Source organism: Phyllobates terribilis, unplaced genomic scaffold (genome assembly GCF_046119375.1).
Source record: "Phyllobates terribilis strain yellow unplaced genomic scaffold, ASM4611937v1 Scaffold_3__8_contigs__length_932513732, whole genome shotgun sequence".
NCBI lineage: Eukaryota > Metazoa > Chordata > Amphibia > Anura > Dendrobatidae > Phyllobates > Phyllobates terribilis.
Window position 1 is genome coordinate 364,638,467 of NW_027362763.1, and position 24,137 is coordinate 364,662,603.

The following is a 24,137-nucleotide window of genomic DNA, read 5'->3' on the forward strand; positions in this document are numbered from 1 at the left end:
TTTTCACTAGTTCACTTTACTTGGAATGTTATTCCTGTTTTTCAGTACATTTTATGTTAAATTTATCTTGTCATTCAAAGCTACAATTTATCCTGCAAAAACCAAGCCTTTTAATGTGGCTTTGTGTGTGGACATATAAAAAAGTTATTGCTCTTGGAGGAAGGGGAGGAAAAAAATCAAATTGCAAAATCTAAAATTAGCTAAGTCCTTTAAGGGTTTTTCCAGTTTCAGCAAAGTAAACCATCCAAGACCTACAGTCATGCTGATTGTCACTGGTTGTAACAGTGATGCGCACTGTTAACATGATGTCACCACTGCATCCAAAACACAGAGACCAGAGGAATGGCTTGAGCGAGAGAGGGTGAATACTATCTGGCTTTGTTAATTTCCATGCCTGCAAGTGTTTTGGGTCAACTTTGCAAGCAAAAAATGGAAAACCCCCTTTAAGAGTGTAATAAAGAAAAAGTTTCCCTCTGAAAAAAATATTTTTTAATCCCATCCCATAATGTGATGTATTATTTTATCATATGTCAGGTCCCTATCTTTTACGTAGGCTCACAAGCTAAACTTGCATGGTTCCTGGCAGATGATGGCTGTTATAAAGCCATCATCTGCCTCTAACAGCAGTGAGCAGATGTGAGCTCCATCTGCTTCTGCTTCTAACCTCTTAATTGCCACTGTCAATCTGTGACAAAGGCATTGAAAGCACGTGGTTCGGAGGGGTACGCTGTTCCGCGCACGACCCCTCAGTCCCTCCATGCCGCGATCCCAAGGTGCCGATGAGATGAATGGCAGCTGGGTGCCTGGTGAAGGCCCCTGTGTCTGCCACAATGGTGCTTCTGTGGCTGATGATCATTGAAGACTCTAATTGTTACTGTACACTTAAATACTGTGATATTACAGTATATGTTAGCAATCAGACAATCACAGGTTCAAGTCCCTTAAGGGGACTAATATTAAATTTTAACATACAAATTATGCTTTTAAAATAATAAAAAATATATAAAAATTCAAATCAACTCCCTTTTGCCCCATTCTAAATGAAGAAATAAAAATAATAAATAAACATATTTGGTATTGGTGCATTGTAAAAGTCAAGTATATCAAAATAAAAAATAAATTTACTCGATTGGTAAATGCCATAAAAAGAAAAAAATATTAAAGCCAGAATTGTGAATTTTTGGCTATTGCAACTCTGCCAAAAAATGCAATCCCAAACAATTCAAAACATCTATCCACCCCAAACGAGTATCAATAATAAGACAATAAGCTCGCTACTCATAAAACAAGGACTCACACTGATCCATCAAAGCTTTAACCTCTTCTTGAATCAGGAACTCCGGACGAGTGGTGTGCATCTCCGTGTGCGCCTCACCACACATCTTACACTAGCCTCTGCTGAAGTAAGATTTGTGGCCTAGCAAACGCTGCCACTCATCATGAATTTGACGAGTGGCGTCAACACGTCCCCAACTCACCCCAGCCTATTTCGGCGGAGCTGGGAGAAACTGACGTGAAGATGCTAGAAGTTGCAAAATTTAGGCGCAGCTCCGAGTTGCACCTAAATTTTGCAACTTTTCAAAGCTTTTGCACCAGAATCTGGCATGAAAGTTTTCATGAATCCGGCCCAATATGTTTCCAAAACTGATGACATAAACAAATTTTTATATTTATGAATTTCCAAATTACTTGCACTAAATGAAAAATCAAACTATTTTGGTATCTCTGTAAGGATACTGACCTGGTGACTAATGTTTACAAGTAGTTTTTACCATGAAAACCAAGCCCAAAAAGCTATTGCAGAATTGTAGGTTTTTTTCACCTTTTCATCACACTTGGAATTTTTTCCCATTTTGCACAACATTGAATGGTAATATTAATGGTATTATTCAAAATTGCATGTTCTCACACAGCTATGATGAACGAAGAATAAATAAGTTATGAACCTTGGAAGAATTCGAGGAAAAAACTTAAGTGCAAAAATGGAAAACCAACAGGTTGTGAAGGAGTTCCCGTAAATAGTTTACCATAATAATTATATATTTGGCTCTTCAAATACAGCAATTAAAAACAGCTTGATCTTTCAGTTGCATAACAGGGGTGCAGTTTTAAGGCGTGATATTCTGTGTGTTATTGTAATTTATGTTACAAACTGTCATGGTGCCTTGGAGCTGTCGCTCTTCTCCTGCCGTCATATGGCAACCCACATTTTTCCTTTGACTGGGACCTCTGTTGCTGCCTATAGCGTGCCCTTGCTGACTCCTGGTCTACCAGAGGGTTGCTGTGCTTTGGATCTTTGCTATGCCCAGAGGGCCTAAGATTCTTCAGGGTCCTTCCCCAGAGTCCCTTTTATTTCTCTTTGTGCAAAGTTGTTCCATGGTGTTGTCTTCCAATTTTTCTAACTTAAATCTTGTCCGCAGCTTCTTCTACTTATCTCCCATATTGAATGAACTATGTCTGCTTTGGCTTTGACTAGTCTAACTATGCCTTATGAATCTCATCTTACTCTTATCTTTTGGATTTCAATCTAACCATCTACATGGCTGCTGTGCCATGCTAAGGTAACAGGGTAGCATTTGGATCATTCAAAATGAATGTGAATGGCCCCACTATGAATGTAAGCAGATCTCCGTTAGAGTAATGAGTCAACCATTATGTTCACATTCGCTAACTCTGTAGCTTTGTTTTAAAAAATGTAAAAGAAATAAATAAATGTCAAATGTTCAAGCACTCTGAGGCCTTATTCATTAGGCAGTGATCTGGTATTTTACATTAGCATTTGTAAGCCCTAAACTAAGATAGGAACCTACAAGATATTAGAACATGTATCAAAAAACTTGTTGGACCCACCCTTGGTTTTCACTGAAAACTTTCAAATACTAATGCAAAATACTGACCAAAATACTACTGTATGAAAGTGGCCCTAAATTATTGTCCTTTTTAAAACTTATAGCCTAATATAATAATATGAGCATGGGCACAAACTGTAGAGCATATAAAGGAATAGCAGGTTTGCACATTTTCCATACCTTAAGAGGAATTTTCTTTTTAACTGCAGTTTTTCCATAAGGGAAATTACAGAAGTAACAGCACAAAACAACTGTAGTGTCATGCATGAAGTATTCTGCAAGTCGTGTAGGAATCTTCTCCTGGGATGGAGAATAGCGCAGTCTATGCAAACATTCATTCCATCCTTCTCAGTGGGATTGGTTCTGCTGCCAATGATTTTGAGAAACCTCATTCATATATATAAGAAATGTAAGAAACATTATTTTAAGAAACAAATCCTTTTCTGTTATGGTTCTAACCAACGCAAAGCAGCTGATCAGTTTTCATTGTATTCATACGTTCGAAGGACTTAAGGCTCATGCACAAAACTAATTATGTTATATCGGACGAGTGCTATCTATGGTTTTCTCGGATAGCATTCGAACCCATAATATTCTTTGGGACTGTGTACATATACATATATAAATGATAGACATATCTGATTTTGATCCGAGTGTCAGATCACAAGTCTATGGGTCCGTGAAAAACATCGGACCACACTCAGACGACATTCACATGTGGTCCGATTTTCACAGATCGACAGAATGGAGAAGGTGGAGAAACCTTTTTAATTTTCTTCATCTCTGAGAATAACTGATCAAACTCTGATCATCCTCTATTCAGAGTCTGATCAGAATAATCAGACTGTTTTTCTCAGCTGGAGAGAAAACGGTCGTGTGCTCCTACCCCTATAGTAACTCAGGAACTGCAGGTCACATAAGGAAGCACTGCTTGGTTAATAGATGCTTTAGAAATCAGTTTTGTATGGAAAACCCAAAGTTTACATTGGAAACTGTATTTCTGTTGCCTTGGGAACAAGATTCTGTATTGTGTATGTAACTAATATTATCTTTGTAGAATTCATTGTTAGCACAATCTCTCTATTAGGCACGGTCTCCATATGAATAGTGTTGCAGGTTGTAATATGCGGATCTGCTGTTGTAAAATCCATAGCTACTGCCATTTCTGTAGGAATACTCCTTGAGTTTATTAGATGTATATTAGACAGTGTAGATGCAGTATATTACAGCTACAGCTGTATTGCATAGTGAATATGAGCTCATTGCTATTTCTTCATTGCACTGCACTGCATTCCGCCTTAATATGAAGTGATGGATAGTGAACATGAGATATGTAATCCTCAATCACCTCCTTTTATATTTTCCATAACTGGGAGTAGGAAGGTTGTGTTGTCCTCCGCTAGTCTTTGCTTACATGGCTGCATCAAGGACCAGTCATATGTAAGGTAGGACTGCAGCAGTAAATCTCTAACTTCAGCGGGCACCATCACCATATGTCGCACATACAGATGCCGCTTTTTCAAAAGGATTGAAACCCCTTTTACATCAACGTATATTCGAACTCAGAATGCATTTTACAGTACATAGTTGGATAGAATCGTTTGTAGTCAAAATGAAAATATTGAGAATGATATACTTCCCATAGTATTTTGCTTAGTATAGCGCCTATTAATTAGAATAGGGAGAATGTACAGAGCAGGACATTAGACATCAATTTAAACAAGGAGTGATCCATGAAGAAATAAGGAGACACAAAAAGTAAAAAGTGCTTGTTTTGTGTGGTCAAATCAACATTTATAGTAAAAAAAAAAAAATAGTACCTGTATAGCTGCATGAACCCCTCACCAGCCAGTGTTTGTAGAGATATAAAGTGCTACTGAGCGTATGGAGTGTGGGGAAAACTGACGAAGAAGGGACAAGTTTCTGATAAATTGTAGAAAGGGATAAAGTTAGTTTAGTAATGTAATTCAGTAAGTCTGCATAAAAAATTTTAGGGCACATTTAGAATTGTAGACACTGGGTATTCTTAGCGCATTCCAGAGAGATAGTGCAGCCTATGAAAAATCTTGTGGAAGATTTAGATAAAGAATGTAAAATAGGAAATTAAAGGTGTTGTCCAGGTTTATCATGAAAGTCTACAGTTACTCTGTGACTTCAGACTTGTGAATCCTTGCAGCGTGAGGCTTAGTGCCCACGATGCAGAAATGAAGCAGAAATTTTCCTGAGCATTTCTGCATCTCCTTGGCAGAAAAACGCATGCAGTTTTTACATGCGTTTTTGACGCGTATTTGACGCGTATTTGCATGTGTATTTGCCATGCGTTTTTCCAATGCATTGTATAGGCAAATACGCATGCAGAAACGCACAAGAATTGGTCATGTCCGTATTTTTTCTGCGAGTAAAATCTGCGCAGAAAAAATACGGACCATGTGCACAGAACTTGCAGAATGTCATAGGAAGTCATGGGATAAGGTATGCAATGCGTTTCTGGAGCGTTTACACGCTGCAAATACGCATCAAAATACGCACCAAAAACGCATCGTGGGCACACAGCCTGAGACTGAGCATTTTTGTGATGGTAGGTATGCGATATGCATACTTCCGGACACATTCCAACTAGACGTGCGTGGCCTTGCTCAATTCACTTGTATTAAGCAAGGCTTGACACGTCTAGTCAGAATTTGTCTGGAAGTATACAAATCACATATTTGCAGTTCCATAACCGCCTGCTCCCGATGCCAACACTGGAAAATCCTGACCACGCAGTGCACAATGTGAGGATTCATACAGTTCTGTTCAAAAGTGTACATACCCCGGCAGAATTTTTCCTTTCTTGGCCTTGTTTCAGAGAGTATGAATGATAACAAAAAAACTTTTTCTCCACTCATGGTTATTGGTTGGGTGAAACCATTAATTGTCAAACTACTGTGTTTTCTCTTTTTAAATCTCATTGACAACTAAAAACATCCAAATGACCCTGATCAAAAGTTCACATACCCTGGTGATTTTGGCCTGATAACATGCACAGAATTTGACACAAATGAGTTTGAATGGCTACTAAAGGTACCATCCTCACCTGTGACATGTTTGCTTGTAATCAGTGCATGTATATAAAAGCTGAGTGAGTTTCTGGGATCCAGACAAACTCTTGCTTCTTTCATCCAGCCACTGATGTTTCTGGATTGTGAGTCATGGGGAAAGAAAAAGAGTTTTCAATAGTTGAACTGTATAACACAGGAAAGGGATACAAAAAAATATCCAAGGAATTGATAATGGCAGTCAGCAGCGTTTAAACTGTGATTAACAAATGGAAAATCAGGGGCTCTGTAAAAACCAAACCACGGTCAAGTAGACCAACAACAATTTCGGCCACAACTGCCAGGAAAATTGTTCGGGATGCAAAGAAAAACCCACAAATAACATCAGCTGAAATTCAGGACTCTCTGAAAACTAGCGGTGTGACTGTTTCAAGATGCACAATAAGGAGGCACTTGAAGAAAAATGGGCTGCATTGTCGAGTCACCAGAAGACAGCCATTACGTCTCATTAATGCGCATGAGACGTACTTGGACTTTCAATGATCTAAAACACAAGGCCAAGGCAACCTGTCATTGGCTACAGCAGAACAAAGTGAAGGTTCTGGAGTGACCATCTCACTCTCCTGACCTCAATATCATTGAGTCACTCTGGGGAGATCTCAAGCACGCAGTTCATGCTAAACAGCCCAGGAATTTACAGGAACTGGAGGCTTTTTGCCAAGAAGAATGGGCAGCTTTACCATCTGAGAAAATAAAGAACCTCATCCACAACTACCACAAAAGTCTTCAAGCTGTCATTGATGTTAGAGGGGGCAATACACGGTATTAAGAACTGGGTTATGTGAACTTTTGATCAGGGTCATTTGGATGTTTTTGGTTGTCATTAAGATTTAAAGAGAAAAAACACAGTAGTTTGACAATAAATGACTTCACCCAACCAATAACCATGAGTGGAGAAAAAGTTTTTTTGTTATCATTCATATTCTCTGAAACAAGAAAGGAAAAATTCTGCCGGGGTACGTAAACTTTTGAGCACAACTAGTCACAGAGAGTGACTACAGACTGTCGTGATAAACCTGGACAACCCCTTTAAATGGAGACATCTGTTTGTCATTTATTTTCTCAAAAAGTATACAATTCAGCTCTGCTCCATATATATATGTATAAACTTTAGCAATGTGCTTTACATGCTAATGCACAAGCATATGTGTAATAGTAAGGAAAAAGCAGACAATGCTGTGTTGACCTCAGGTCTAATTGGCGCACATTACAAGCAGGATTATAGGACATTAGCAGTAAAGCATTTTTCATGTTGCAGTGTGGTGCAGTTACAGGGAATTACATGGGGTGATATCAGTCTGTTAAATCAGTAAAGCACACACAGACCTATTTAATGCATGACTTAATTTTTTGTTTTATCCAAATATGTTCCTTGGATAGAAATTCAGAGCAAATCAAATGTTCTTGAAGCCAAATGGGTTTTGTGATATCAGGTGTTCCCACAGTAAAATGTAATTAATTTTGACAAGACTTGTTTTGAGCACGTTCATGCTTAATATGGACTGTATCACATAATTATGCTCAGCTGCATCCTACTAGCTAATTAATTATTTTACTTGGCCTGTATAAGGTCTAATGTATGCTTGCATATTGTATTACTAGTCTGTCTTGTTGTGCGCTGCACTAATGAACATACAGTAAGCTGACTCCCATATAAAATATAAATAGTAGGAGAATGTGAATTCTATGGACATATATGTTTCCATTTATTCCCAGGAGATATGGATTAGATAAAATGATCTTTTAACCAGTTCAGGAAGGGCCATTTTACCCAGTTCTGAACCAGGCACATTATTGGGTATTATTGTAAATGCGCTTTTAAAGGGAACCTGTCACTAGGTTTTTGCATCATTTGTAATCTAACTTCTGAGTAGTGGAAGAGATCTTGATTCCTGCAATGTGTCACTTACTCAGCTGTGCTTTGTTGTTACAACAGAATTAGTGTTTTATCAACAGAAGATTATCTCTACAGCACAACTGTTCTTGTGCATCATATTCCAACCACGCCACTGGCAATGATTAGCAGCACTCTGACACTATACCATGTGCACAGAAAGCTTTTTTGTGGATGAGATTATTCACTTCTCAACAGCTGAGCTCTGCTAGAACTGCAGCAGAGAAACCTGTGACTATCATAACTGCTGCACCCAGAAAACTAACTGACACATCGCTGGATTCAGGGTTTCTGTCCCTATCGCATGCTGCTGTCAAATTACATAGTAGCTGCTGTCAAATTACATAGTAACAACCTGCTGACAGATTGCCATTAACATTATGTTTATTGAGGATTTCCCCTGTAACTGGGGCTGGTATATTAGCCCCAGTTACAGGAGAAATTAAGCTTCCAGGCTGCATACCAGAACTGACAATCTCCGCGGATCCAGCAACTCCTGCTCTCTCCCCACACTCAGTGTTTTGACCACATGTCCAGAGGAGGAAGCACCATCAGCACTTCCTAGTCTGTATACACAGCGATAGTTCAGCATTGTGCACAGTGATCAGGAAGGTAAACATGAAGATAAATGATATTTATCTTCTTTTTGTGGAGTCTTGGTGTCTGACACCCATCCCCAAAACTGAACGAGAACGTCACTACAGAGTAAAGTGTGAACGTTTACAGTACATGGACAGTCCACAAGTAGTTAAAGAAACTAACTGGCACTAAGTTGCAATACCAGACACTGCCGGTTATTATAGTATATTATCTATTATATCCCCTGGTGAGTCTTCCGCACGGGGGACGAAACGCGTAGGGATAGAATTCATATACAGGATAGATTTTCCTGCTGTGGTGGGGTACATTAGCTTACACTTGGGGTCTGCCCTTGTTAGGGCAGGAGCAATGCAGGGGCACGACAGGGGAGTTTGATGTGTTGTGTACATTTCCAGTTCTATGTGCCCATCATGGGTACTGTTGGCTCCTGATCTACCAGTCTCCTGCTCCCGGAGAAAAACATCTACATATGTGGTGAGATCCAACCATTTTTTATTGAGCACTGGTTGATAATTTAAGCACTTGCACTTTAGTTTTTTTTTGTGTCAAGATTCCTGGGTATTGTCTTTTAATATACATCATTAAAGGTTATATTTTATTCTATCTACATATTCTACTCTCCCTCCTGCTGAATACTCTGAGTATTGCAATTCATTCACAATTGCTTAAAAGTAATAACTGGCGCAACTCATTGACCAAAGTGGTGCAGTTTGTATAAAAAAAATGAATTTTAAATCTCCTACAACCGAATTAAAGTCATTTCTTTATAGCATTCCTTAAAACGGTATATTAATAAATTCACTGACATAACTCACTAATGTAATATCAAGCAAGTCTATAAAAGCATTTAATTCTGTTCAGCCATTATGATGCAAAAACTATAATAATCACAAGCAGAGTGCTTGATCTTTGAGATCCTGTTGAGTTGGAGTTTACATCTCAATAGCGCAATTGTTTTCTTGTTGAAGTATACAATTACAAATAATAACAGTTTCTGTAATTTGTAAGAAATTAATATGAGCAAAAACAATTCATTTACTACAGATTTTGAATAATAATGAAAATGATTTTATCACTTAATTCACAACATCCCAATCTGTGGCAGCATTACACATATCTACAGTAAACCTTTGCCTTCTTGTCTCAAGCAATTACTTCCCGCTGAGAAGCTAATCATTCTGTACTGTAAGGGAGATAACAAAGAATTGTCTTACTAGTTATAACACAATAAAGATACAATAATTGTTAATAGAAAAAAAAAATAAGCAGAATTTTTCTATCGGGAAGACTCTACAATTGTGCTTGCTTAAGGCAAAAACGCTGCAGAAACACTTAAAAAACGCATGGTAGAAGGCCTGCCATGTTCCCCAATGATAATCCGCATGTGCTATGCACATACTGCGGAAATTTCCGCTGCGGATTATCATTGCGGAAAAAAATGCAGCACTACCAATTATTTTGCGGAAGCGCTGCGTTTTCGCCGCCATTGACTTGCATTGGAACGCATGGATTCCGCATTACTGTATATGTAGATGCGCAATCCAATGTGCGGATGGTAACCCAGGTCTAGAGGAGAGGAGACTCTCCTCCGGACCCGGGTACCATAGAAACTGTGAAAAAAATAATAAAATAAAAAATAAATATTATATTTACCTTCTGATGGCCTCCGGTGTGCTTGTCTTCGCTTGCCGGCAGATCGCGGTGGACTGAAGTACCTGCACTGATGTCATAGTCATGTGACGGGTCACGCGATGCTGACGTCGGCAGGTCCTTCAGTGTACCGCGATCTGCCGACAAGGGAGAACGGAGGGAAGCAAAACACCGGAGACCATCGGAAGGTAAGTATAGATTTATTTTTTTATTTTTAAACATTCTTTACGGTCACACTATATAAATCTATGCCGTTTGCATGGATTTATATAGTGTGACCAAGTTGTCAAGCACTTTCCAAATGATGCTAAAATCGCTTGGAAAGCGCTTGTCAACCCGCATGCGGAAATGCATGTGAAGAACGCTTTACATCCGCTTGTCCCTGGCAGGAAAAACACATGTACAATCCACATGTACAATCCGCATGTACAATCCGCATGCGTTTTTTTCTGCCAGGGAGATGCAGAAACGCTCAGGAAAAAATCCGGAGCATTTCTGCATGGTGGGCAAATAGACTACAGCATTTCTAAATCTAGAGGAAATACTTTAAAGGGAACTTGTCACCATATGAGGTAAGACCACCACCTTTCAGCCCTGATATACCGCATTCTATAATACTGTATATATGCCCCCAATCCAGCCTGCAAGACGAGAAAAAGAGCTATTATTATATTCCCCTATGGGGCGGTCCATTCCAATGGGCGTCGTTGGTCTTGCTCTCCTGCTTCCTCTCTTCTCGCGATGCCGTCCTCCTTCCTACATCGTTCACACAGTCCCCAGCATAAGACGAGCTGTGGCATCACACCCGTATCGGGTCCTGTCCTACCCATGTTGACAGAGCTGGGGGAAACTGGCATAAAACACCAAACATTGCAAAAGTTTGGTGTAATTGTTGTACCAATATTTTGCAACTTTTCAACACTTTTATGACATTTTGGGGCGGAAAGTTTTTCAAAGTTGGGCCAAATGTTTTAATAAAGTGACATTCTAATAACTTACACCAGTGGCACAAAATTTTATGGTCTAAAAGTAAAATAAAAAACAATACAATTACAGAATAAATGGCAATTAGAAACTCGTATTTACACCAGTTCTATTAATGAGTCTGTATTAGAATATTTTGCCTGTTATTTTAGGATTTTGCAGAACAGTAAATGTGCATTACAATGATAACATTAGAATCATTTTGACTTTTTACACATTTCCATGGAAACTAAAAGCATAGCATCTGCCTTTTGGCCTGTGTGCCCTGTTAATATTCAGAAACATTTAATGAACAAAAGTAAAATTTACATATTTTTAAGCTTTTCATTAATATTTTTGTACACAGAAGTATGCTTCTGTATAACTGTAGTAGAACTGTAGTTGTGTTATAAAAATAAGTCATCTGTGGGCCCATACTGCACCGCCATATATCTGGCATGTTGTGTAGATGTACAATGCTGTGCAAAAGTTTTGGGTAGGCTTGTAAAAAATGGCAATGTAACGCTTTAAAAAAACAGAAGGAAGTGTTTTTATCATTTAACAAAATGCAAAATGAATGAACAGAAGAGAAATCTAAATCAAATTATTATTTGGTGTGACCTCCCTTTTTCTTCAAAACAGCAGTAAAGCATCAATTCTTCTAAGTACATTTCCCCATAGTTTTTGAGGTACTCAACAAGAAGGTTGTTCCAAACATCTTGGAGAACTAACTACAGATCTTCTTTTGATATAGACTTGTGAAAATCCTTGTGTCTCTTCATGTAATCCCAGACAGACTAGATGATGTTAAGATCAGTACTTCATGGGTGCTATATCTTCACATCCAGCACTTCTTGTTCTTTACACTGCAGATAGTTCTTAATGACATGAGACATTGGCTGTATGTTTAGGGTCATTGTCCTGCTGCAGAGTAAATTTGGAGCCAATGAGATGCCTCCCTTATGATATTAGATGATGATATTAGATGATGATGATCATGTTGATCATGAAGTTTGTGGAATTATGTGCGAACAGTGAAAACAAAATTCTGCTCTGTTCCATTCGACGCCATACACTATGTCTGTACCTTATAGAATAATAATAATAATAATAATCTTTATTTATATAGCGCCAACATATTCCGCAGCTCTTAACAATTCACAGGTTCATATACAACAGTCATAAGTAACATAGCTAAAGATAATACTATAATTAAAGCAAAAATAATGACCCTGCTCGTAAGAGCTTACAATCTACCATGGGGTGGGGGTGACACAAAGTACAATGGCTTATTTACAAGGATGGTCCAGCCATCTTGAGTGGATGAGGGATAGATAAAGGCTGCATGAGCTCATCACCAGCCAATATCTGTAGTGCTTTTGGGTTCGGTGGAGACTTATGTTTAGAGGAATAAGAGATGGGCTATAAGAAGATAAAAGGACTTTGATTAGGGAAGGTGATAGGCCGCCCTAAACAGGTGTGTTTTTAGGGAGCACCTAAAGTCACGAATAAATAACGTAGTTATTGCTGCTGTTGGTTTTCACAACTAATTCTATGATCTACAATCACTGGATGTACGCCTTTAGTCCATTTTTGCTGATACGTTAATGATGTTAGCAGTAGTTGCTACTTCCTGAGAGTTGAGTGATAAAGAAATAGCAGGGTTATTGTACAACGTACCAATACAACACTTCATCTCTTTCGGTTTGCATATATCGCATTTTATTTGGGTCCTGCAATTCTGAAAAAAAGAGTAAGCACAGCCTATGATTTTCTTGTCAAATTCTCTTCCCGGTGCTTTAAGTATCATTTTAAAAATAACAGATCATTTACTGGTTTATAGTAGACAAACATATTGGAAAGGTTAAAATATACAACTTCCCAGCTATAATTCCATAATGATACAGTTATAAAAGTAGACAGTTATTTTGAAGGTTATACAACAATAGTTATGGGTTGAATGTTAAGTAGCTGTGACAGTCAATCTCTGCTTACATTTCGTTACTAAAAAGAAATTATTTTTCCTCAGAAATAAAATATGATTAGAAAGTGACATTTTTCTGGAAGAAATTCAATGTCTAGTTACATTTAGACGTCCGTTTTTTTTCATTTACGAGAAAGAGTTTCATCAGTGATTTTCAGTCAGAGTTTCATCCGAGTTTTGTCCAAGTGTCATCAGTTATTGTTGTACATTAAAGGGAACCTGTCATGTCTTATCTACTATGTAAACTGCCCCCATAGCATTGTTAGTGATGCAATGTGCATAACTAACACGCTTTTCTCATTAAAATTGGTACAAATATAATAAATATATAACATTTTATATACTTATAATTCTACCTTCTCATTCAGTCATAGGGGTGTGATCCTCATGCTCAGTCAGGGCTGGTGCTGCCTTCGTGTTTGAATCTTCCTCCCGGCGAGCGCTGAAGCCAGTGTAGGATGCTTGCGCAGTATGAGATTGCCAGGCAGCAAAGCTTGTATCGCTGGGAGTCGCGCATGCGCTGTGACGAATGGCTCCTCGCGCGTGCGCAGTGAAGTTCCCAGCTTCACTGTGTGCGGACGGAGCCACTTGTCACAGCGCATGCACAGTAAAGCTCGGAACTACACAGCCTCACTGCGCACGCGCGGGGAGCTGCTTGTCACAGCACACGCGCGGTTCCCATCACTACAAGCTTTACTGCCTGGCCATCTCATACTGCGCAAGTTTCCCACATTGGCTTCAGCGCTCGCCGGGAGCAAGAATCAAATACGAGGGCGGTGCCAGCCCTGACTGAATGTGAGGCTCACACCCCTATGACTGAATGAGTAGGTAGAATTATAAGTATATAAAATGTTATATACTCATTATATTTGCACCAATTTTAATAAAAAAAGCATGTTAGTGATGCACATTGTAGATAAGACATGACAGGTTCCCTTTAACTGGAAAAAAAAATTCTATTCTTTTCATATGTAACAATCTATGAAAACCAGACTGCACTCGAATGCCGAGTGTCAAGTGCTGTCCGATTTTTTTTTCACCAACCCGTAGACTTGCTTTGCAGATTCAGATCCGACACTCGGTTCAAAATCGGACATGTCTTTGCAATTTTGTATGGACCATTCGGTTATTTGAATGACCCCATTCACTATTGTAGGTATGAATGCTATCAGTGAAAAACACAGATAGCACTCGTGCAAAAAATAAATGTCTGAATGAGGCCTAAAACTGAAAACATGTTTGTGCTCGACTGTTCATACCACCCTATTGCCTGCATATTTTTGTCAATGGGGGCGATGGGGAAGGTAAGGGACTGTTCAATTCTAAAAACGGATATATAATTAAATTTCTTTAGGTCAAAATATTTCATGATAGCACTCGGGATCAAAATTAAGTATTAGGAGAACATTTCATAAAGTGGACCTGATAGTCTTCTGACATGTTTGTTTTAAAACATTTGCACTCCTCATAATGTAATAAATCAGAAGCGTTGTTTCTTATAACTCTATGTTATACTGCTCCTTTGTTATTTCTACTAGCAATTTATAAATTGATCGATAACTTGGATTTACAGGTTGGGTGAGGTGTGTCCCTGTATACTGACCCCGTCCAATCATTGCTGACAGTGTAGGACACATCCCTTTGACAAGGATTATGGTATCGCCAAGTTGTCAACTTAATCATACATTTCTAGCAGGAATAAAAGAGGAATAGAACAATGCAGAGTTCTAAACTCCTCCTGAATTGCTTTTTTTATGAAAAATTCAAGCATTTACAAAAACAGTCAGAAATGGTGACATTTGCTCTTAAAAAGAACCTGTCACTTATTCACAAGAATTGAGTTAAATACCTATAAAAAATAACCGAATTCCCCTGATTCTGCCCCTCTTTTCCTTTTTGTGCTTCATCGCTCGATTGCAGAGATATTCACATTTTTCTTCTTTTTGAGAGCAATATGTTGTAGTTCAGCTAGGCATTTCTCCACAATCTTCATTGGGGGCATGCACTTTCACCCTTCTCTCCCAGCTGCTGCAATCATAGCTCAGCTCAGCATCATCTGAGACCTCTAGATCAGCTGCTCCCATGTCTGGGAGGGAGGTGTGAAAGCGCATGCCCCCAGAGAATACTCTAAAACAAAACGCCTAGTTGGACTGCAAATAAAGATTTCACATATTGCACTCCTAAAGCAACAAATGTGAATATCTTTGCAATGGTGAAATACAGTCCAAAACTGAAAAAAGTTGCAGAATCGGGGAAGCTCAGGCATTTTTGCAAGGTATTTAATTTAAATTTTTTTTAGCAAGCAATGGTTTCTCTTTAAAGCAATAATATTTAAACCAGTTTCATAGGTCATATACTGTATGTGTACCTGTATTCTTCATTTAGCAGATGACCACAAATATCCTTTTCATTATTTACTAATTTCTATATATACCCCAGTCATAGATTGTCCACTCCTTTATTTTGCACTATATTTGTGCACTTTGTACAGTTTTTGATTTAGACTCATAGAATAAAATTAAAGTGACTATGTGCCCTTGCATATTGCTCTATTTTTTTTTTTTTTTAAGTGTACCTAGTATTTGAAAAAAAAGTTTTTACACCATATAGAGGCTGCAAAGTGCAGCTGATCAGTGTGCCAGGATCCTCAAACCCCAACGATTGCTCAAAATTGCACCATGAAGTGGGCAGCTCCCACACACTAAATAAAAACTATATGGGACCATACATTGCTTTGTGAGAGTGGTGTACGGACCCATAGATGTACCATCGAGTCTGTACTTCACTCTGAGCTCAAGCTGCTCACTTCACACTGGTGTTTTGAGCGATCAGTGGGGTTCTCAGGATATGCACTCCCAACGATCAGCAACCCTATATAGCTTCTATATTATAGCCCATCAATATTTGATTGGCTGGGGTGTTGCACCTCCATGAATAATCTGTTACTGGCACTGGCCAGAAATTCTCGGATGCTCCCATGCTCTGTCGTTTCTATAGTTGCCACGGAAAGTATAGCCGATCCACCTCTTATTTTATAGTGGTCACAGCTGGGTACTGCAGATCCCCCTCTTATTCTATAGTAGTCACGGCGAGGTACTGCCAATCCACCCCCTATTCAGATGAATTGAGGGTGGATCTGCAGTACCCAGCCATGGCAGTATCCAAGAAATTTTTGTGGTATCGATATACGATATGAAGAAAATCACCCACCCTATGTTGATGTTGTTAGGTGTCAGAATAGCATATACACTGTGTGCAGAATTATTAGGCAAATGAGTATTTTGATCACATGATACTTTTTATACATGTTGTCCTACTCCAAGCTGCATAGGCTTGAGAGTCAACTACCAATTAAGTAAATCTGGTGATGTGCATCTCTGTAATGAGGAGGGGTGTTGACTAATGACATCAACACCCTATATAAGGTGTGCTTAATTATTAGGCAACTTCCTTTCCTTTGGCAAAGTAGGTCAGAAGACAGATTTGACAGGCTCTGAAAACTCCAAAATTGTGAGATGTCTTGCTGAGGGATGCAGCAGTCTTGAAATTTCCAAACTTTTGAAGCGTGATGATCACCGAACAATCAAGCGTTTCATGGCAAATAGCCAACAGGGTCGCAAGAAGCGTGTTGGCCAAAAAAGGCGCAAAATAACTGTCCATGAATTGAGGAAAATCAAGCGTGAAGCTGCCAAGATGCCATTCGCCACCAGTTTTGCCATATTTCAGGGTTGCAACGTTACTGGAGTATCAAAAAGCACAAGGTGTGTGATACTCAGGGACATGGCCAAGGTAAGGAAGGCTGAAAAACGACCACCTTTTAACAATAAAACATAAGATAAAACGTCAAGAATGGGCCAAGAAATATCTTAAGACTGATTTTTCAAAGGTTTTATGGACTGATGAAATGAGAGTGACTCTTGATGGGCCAGATGGATGGGCCAGAGGCTGGATCAGTAAAGCTCCACTCCGACTCAGACATCAGCAAGGTGGAGGTGGGGTACTGATATGGGCTGGTATAATCAAAGATGAACTTGTGGGACCTTTTCGGCTTGAGGATGGAGTGAAGCTCAACTCCCAGACCTACTGCCAGTTTCTGGAAGACAACTTCTTCAAGCAGTGGTACAGGAAGAAGTCGGTATCGTTCAAGAAAAACATGATTTTCATGCAGGACAATGCTCCATCACAGGCTCCAACTACTCCACAGCGTGGCTGGCCAGTAAAGGTCTAAAAGAAGAAAAAATAATGACATGGCCCCCTTGTTCACCTGATCTGAACTCCATAGAGAACCTGTGGTCCATCATAAATTGTGAGATCTACAGGGAGGGAAAACAGTACACCTCTCGGAACAGTGTCTGGGAGGCTGTGGTGGCTGCTGCACGCAATGTTGATCGAAAACAGATCAAGCAACTGACAGAATCTATGGATTGAAGGCTGTTGAGTGTCATCATAAAGAAAGGTGGCTATATTGATCACTATTTTTGGGGGTTTTTGTTTTTGCATGTTAGAAATGTTTATTTCTAAATTTTGTGCACTGATATTGGTTTGCCTGATGAAAATAAACAAGTGAGATGGGATTATATTTGGTTTTTATTAAGTTGCCTAATAATTCTGCACAGTAATAGTTACCTGCACAAACAGATATCCTCCTAAGATAGCCAAATCTAAAAAAAAAAACACTCCAACTTCCAAAAATATTAAGCTTGGATATTTATGAGTCTTTTGGGTTGATTGAGAACATAGTTGTTGATCAATAATAAAAAATAATCCTCTAAAATACAACTTGCCTAATAATTCTGCACACAGTGTATAGGTCATGTAATATGAATTACACTAGATTGAAACCATCTACCTAAAGGAGTGCCTCTCATAAAAAGTAAATTACTCGTGTTACATAAATAGTATAGGTGCACTAAGATAAATGAGAAGCGCCCCATATTGCTTCAGATATATGTTTCATCTTGTATTGTAGTAAACCAGACTTCTAGAAGAGGGAAGGTCTTACTCTCAATGTTTGATATATGTTCATTGTACAGTGATCATTGCTGTAGTCAGGATCTTTGTATATTCTCACGGTATATTATTTAGTACATCTTAATACAGTTACCTAGGTATGTAATAGGTGAGGATTTGTTTGAAATGACCATACTTATTACTATGATGAGTCACTTGTAGTATCAGAAAAACAGATAAAGGGATGTCCTTATCCCCATTTTTCAATCATGTTCATTATTGCAGATGAATGAATGAAGGATCTACACCATAATCGCACCAGTATTAATTCATTGGCTGTGCAATATAAAGCTCCGCAGCAGTTGCATAGACCTAGGATTAAATAATAAAATTCTGTCTCCATGATACCATCAATAGAGGTAGCAGAGGAGCTTGGTATGGAGTGTTTATATATCCTACGCTCCCGCTAGTGGAAACAGTTTATCATTTTGTTCTGCCCATGCACTGGATTAAAAAATTAATGGGTCAGAAAAATATAATTCTGATTACTATAAAGATATATTAACATATAAATCATCAAAGAAACTGTAATTTAAAATGTCATAGTTGTTAAAAAGCAATGAACAGCCTAAAAAGGTGGATAATTACTGTAAGCTTGTATGCAAATTGCCTCTTCACAGAGGAAGAGGACTAGAACTCTTTAGCACCACCTGTTGGAGACCTCAGTCCAGAGCCTCTTACTCAGCCAAATCAGTTCTCATACTTTGCACTGACAAGGGGCAATACCCCGAAACACTGTGTCTGCAAATTGAGATTCTGATTTGTCTTTTATCCTAAGTCATATTGTAAGACTTGTTAAAAGGTCGATAGTGACTTGTAGGATTGTTGCTTCCAACAGGTGGCGCTATAGAGTTCTAGGCCTTTACCTCTCTGAAAATGCAATTTGAATATTTAACTTCCCAGAGGAGCATTGCACAGTGAATAAGCCTCCTTACATTAACATGCCAGGGCCGGTATGTCACTCTCCACAAGGAGAAGCATTATCCCTTAGACTTCAGTAAGCTTGTAGACATACAGACCTGTTAGGGTTTCATACAATCACTTGTAAAATATTCCAAGGTTTAAGCATGCATTGATTTGAACATGCTGTTACTTTTCAGTTATATTTTTTCTAAACATTGCAATATGGACTAATATGAGCATAAAAAACATAATACAGAGTGTATCAAGTAAAATGTATGTTCAAAGGAAAAAAAGCTTTCCTACTACTGTATATCTCAAATTTTATAGAAGTGAGATGATTATAAGGATTTCATACTTATCTTTCTTTGGCTTCTTTTCAGATCAACAGCAATACTCATGGTCTCCTTCCCAGCACTTCAATGAAGAAAAATATTCTCCCGCCCTTAGGAATATGAAAGGATTATCTGGTAGCAGGAATCAATCACAGTTATGTTCTGGTCATACTTGTGGCTTAGCATCTCCTGAGGATTGTGAACATGTGCATGATCATGGGCACCATGGGCAAGAAACTAGGCAATCATATCTACTTAGTCCTACAGAGAGCTGTCAAATGGACCACCACCGTTGCTCCCCACGGAGTTCCATTCATTCCGAATGCATGATGATGCCTGTGATGATGAGTGATCACATGTCTAGTAGCACTTTTCCGAGAATGCACTATAGTTCCCATTATGAAACCCGTGATGACTGTGCTGTCTCACATACTAGTAGTAGTAAAATTAACAGAATTCCTGCAAACTTACTGGATCAATTCGAAAAACAACTTCCGCTGCATCGAGATGGATTTCACACATTACAATATCAGAAGACATCCACCTCTACAGAACAGAGAACAGAAAGCCCAGGAAGAATACGTCACCTTGTTCATTCTGTACAAAAACTTTTCACAAAATCCCACTCTCTAGAAGGATCATCAAAAGGCAATGTAAATGGTACAAAAGGAGACAGTCATGGAGATGATCACCACCATGGCCACTATTCAAAGCATAGCAAAAGGAGTAAAAGTAAGGAAAGGAAACCAGACAGCAAGCATAAGACTGGGATGACAGGGTGGTGGAGTTCGGATGATAATTTGGACAGCGATAGCACTTACAGAACCCCTAGTGTAATGAATAGACATCATGTAGACCATATATCTCATTGTTATCCTGAATCTCTGCAGGGACACTTTGGAGATCTTTCCCTTAAGACTTCTAAAAGTAACAACGACATGAAATGTTCAGCATGTGAAGGGCTTGCAATGACCCCAGAAGGAAAATATATGAAAAGGAGTTCCTGGTCGACACTTACCGTTAGCCAAGCAAAAGAAGCCTATCGAAAATCATCCCTTAATTTGGATAAACCTCTAGTCCATCAGGAATTAAAATCTTCCTTGAGACCATGCCATTACCTTCAGGTAAGATACATAATGGCTCAAACCATGTTTGAAAGTTAATGTGGTTGAAATTTCATGTGGTTATAAAGTTATTATAACATCATATGCCAGTCTTTAACTAAAATGTGGTGGAGTACAATGGACCAAATTTACTAAGAAGTGCACTTCTCATTATATACAGTGCCTTGAAAAAGTATTCATACCCCTTTAACTTTTCCACTTTTTTTCACGTGGCACCCACAAGCGTTAAATCAATTTTATTGGGATTTTATGTTATATAACAACACAAAGTAGCAAGTAGCAATTGTAAAGGAAATAATACATGATTTTCTAAATATTTTAAAAATATAAATCTGAAAATTGTGACATGCATTTGTATTCAGTCAATACTCTGTAGGACCACTTTTCGCTGCAATTCCTGCTGTAAATCTTTTTGGGTATGTCTCTACCAGTTTTGCACATCTAGAGGCTGAAATTCTTTTCCCATTCTTCTTTGCAAACTAGCTCTAGCTCAGTGAGACTGGAAGAAGAGGGTCTGTAAACGGCAATTTTCAAGTCTCGCCACAGATTCTCAATCAGATTTAGATCTGGATTTGGACAGGACAATTGAAACACATAAATATGATTTGATTTAAACCATTCCACTGTAGCACTGGCAGTATGTTTGGGGTCGGTGTCCTGCTGGAAGGTGACCCTATGCCTCAGTCTCAAGTTTTTTACAGCCTCTAACAGGTTTTACTCCAGAATTGCCCCGTGTTTAGTTCCACCCATCCTCCCATCAGCTCTGACTAGCTTCCCTGTTCCTGCTGAAGGAAAATATCCCGAAAACATGATGCTGCCATCACCATGTTTGACTGTGGGAATGGTGTTTTCAGGGTGATGTGCAGTGTTAGTTTTCTGCCACACATAGCTTTTTGTATTTAGCCCAAAAAGTTATACATTGGTCTCATCTGACCAGAGCACTTTCTCCCATATGCAAAGCAAGGGACATAGCTAGCATTTTGAAGATGAGTCCAAATAAAACGCTTTGTGTGGTGGAAAACTAACATTACTCATCACCTTGAAAACACCATCTCCTGTCACTTATATAAAAAAAGTAGTGTGGAATCGCAGAACAACATAATGTTGGATATATTTACATAAATGTGACTGAACATCAATGGGGAAATCAGTCAATTTAAAAGGAACCTGACAGTTGATGTATGCTTCCTTACCTACGAACAGCATGAATTATCCATTGGCTGTGTTATTGCAGCAGTGTATTTTTTACTTTGAAATCCTGCATCATTCCAGAGAAAATATAGTTTGAAAAGTTGGCCAGGAACTATTCGTTTTGCTTGACTAGTCCAAGGCTAGTCCCGGTGTTTTTTTCCTACCCTCGTACACCTAGACTGACTTATTTCTGCCTATACAAACACATATGGAGACCTGTCAGTCTAGAAAAATTGGACGAGGTGAAGTACCATCCTCAGACCAGTCTTCCAAGATGCATATTCCTGGGCCTTCTTTTCAATGTATGTTTTCCATGAAATGCTGCAGTGCTCCAGAATAAAACATATAAGCTCAGCTGTAATAACCTTACCAGAATCTTGTTCATGCTGCCCATGAGAGCCTTGTAGCCAACGCTTACGAGATTTTTCTTCTTTGGTTGGCCAGCTCCTACAGCTTAACAGTTGTCATGGGACATCCAATTTTCTAGTAGGGGAATATCCCAGCGGTGATCCTGTAGAAATACTCTTTCGTGGCAAGTTTGTCTATTAGACAGACTGGTACAATAAGCTGTTGACCTTCTGCAAGTCATATAGCTTTCAGTGGTCTTTCTATGGTGATTATCTAACCTTAAGTGAGAGTGGCTCTTTAAAACCTTCTAGATATTTGCACATTTTCTGAATTTATTGCTAAGTTAGCCATTCCTAGATTATAGTGAATTCTTGCATATGCATGAGTCAGCTCTAGTAATTGATGCTTTGTCCAGAAATACATCATCATTAAGAAAAGTGGAAGTAAGTCACGCTGTTTTTCTATGCACTTTATGGCAATATGAAATAGTAAGGGGAAATATATTAACTCCAGATGAGACAATGAACAGAAATAGAGCAACCATGACTAAGAGACATTTTGCCTAATATTATTTCTCATTTAATTGTGAATTGCTATGTGTAAAGAGTATTTTATTCACAAGTTACCCCTGTATATACAGATGTAGCTAATGTTGCTTTTATCTGTTATTAAGTGAATATAAAGTGGATATGAACCTTTTATATGGCAGTAATGTTATATCAGTGTCATATGCAGCTCATATTTAAATGGGATGAGAATCCTAATTCATAGCTATTGGCAAAGTTTTGGGTACCACTTATCAAAGTACATGTATTTGAATTACTAACTAAAAATTACAACTATGCTCTATAGAACGAGAGCTGTTTAGGCCAAATTCATACACCTGTGAAACATGGTCTGTGCTCCGGCCCTACTGGCAAGTTTCCTGACCTCATATATGTCTATCATGCTGATATCTCAGGTCAGTAGCCCTGCCAGTTGGGCCATGAATGATCTAAGCACAATCCGTGATTTCATGGACATGGGATTTCGGGCATAAAGGTGACAAAGAGGCAATACTTACAAATACCTGGTCAGAAATACACAATACTACAGGACGCAACAGACCCCCATGATAAAAGCAGAGGCAGCACAGGTGCAAAATGCTGATAAAACAATCACTTAAACACCTACCATTTATAGAGGGGGTGCTCCCCTTCCACGGGAATGGTAGCTGTGCAAGTGGTTGCCTCTGCCTTTATCATGGAGGTCTGCATCTCATCTGTCTGAACCCCAGTCATTAAAAAGTTATTACATATCCTACTATTCAGGAGTTTATAAACGAAACTTCTGATTCCACGTTTTTCCACACTGCGACTCCAACTTCAACTCTTTCATGGATGGCTAATTTATAATAATTAGTGATACGTTATTTATATATGATTGCATATTCCTACAATGGCAATATTTTTCATAAAGCACAGTATCTGTATTACCATTTGTAATATCCAGCACAAGCCCAACATAAAGTTTCTTTTTTGTACCTTTGGGTAATGTTTCATCTCCTTCTTGCCCCTCTGTGTATCCAGCATCACAGAGCGGAATATGTGATCCTATTCTTATCTGCTAAAACTACATTTCCCAGCAGCACACTGCTTTTTTTTTGGTGCTGCAGAACTTAACGTGGGTAATTTTATTTATATAAATGAGGTGACCATTGGTAGTTTTGAATGTGGTGACTGAGATCCACTATTTGACCAATATTCATTACTGTTTATACATTCTACATTTCATTGATTGTTTATGGGGATCTTTAGAGCAAGATCATGCTCCCCACTGCATGCATAGCAAAGCTTAGCTTAGCCTAGCACACATAGCAAAGCTTAGTTGTACTACAACCCGGCAGTCTGGACAATGAGGATAATATAAGATGGTCTGGGGAATGGGATATTTTATTAGACAGCGTCATAGATGCATCTGTTTTTCTTGAATTAGGCCCATAATTAGGTACAAATGCAGCTGGTATCGGTGGGATCTTCAGCATAGCATAGCTGAGCTGTGCAACAAACCGGATGTCAGATGTCTTATGAGACATGATCATTAGGTGCATCTGAGCATGCATGACCGACAGCATCGAAAATACTAGAGAACAGATCTAGTGGCAGCAAAGGGTAAGGTTTCGATGTTCCATTGAGAGAAGCAGGAAGAGATG

General features: G+C 38.8%; 1 protein-coding gene across 8 annotated transcripts in view; it reads left to right on the plus strand.

The window, feature by feature from the left end:
• The window catches only part of DLGAP2 (DLG associated protein 2), a 1,383,198-nt gene that overhangs the window by 1,123,560 nt on the left and 235,501 nt on the right, over positions 1 to 24,137 (plus strand). For all 8 annotated transcript variants that reach the window (XM_073675364.1, XM_073675367.1, XM_073675365.1 and 5 more), the window contains one exon: positions 19,332 to 20,407. In XM_073675364.1, the coding sequence (XP_073531465.1) occupies positions 19,332 to 20,407 (1,076 nt within the window). The remainder of the gene's footprint in view (positions 1 to 19,331; positions 20,408 to 24,137) is intronic.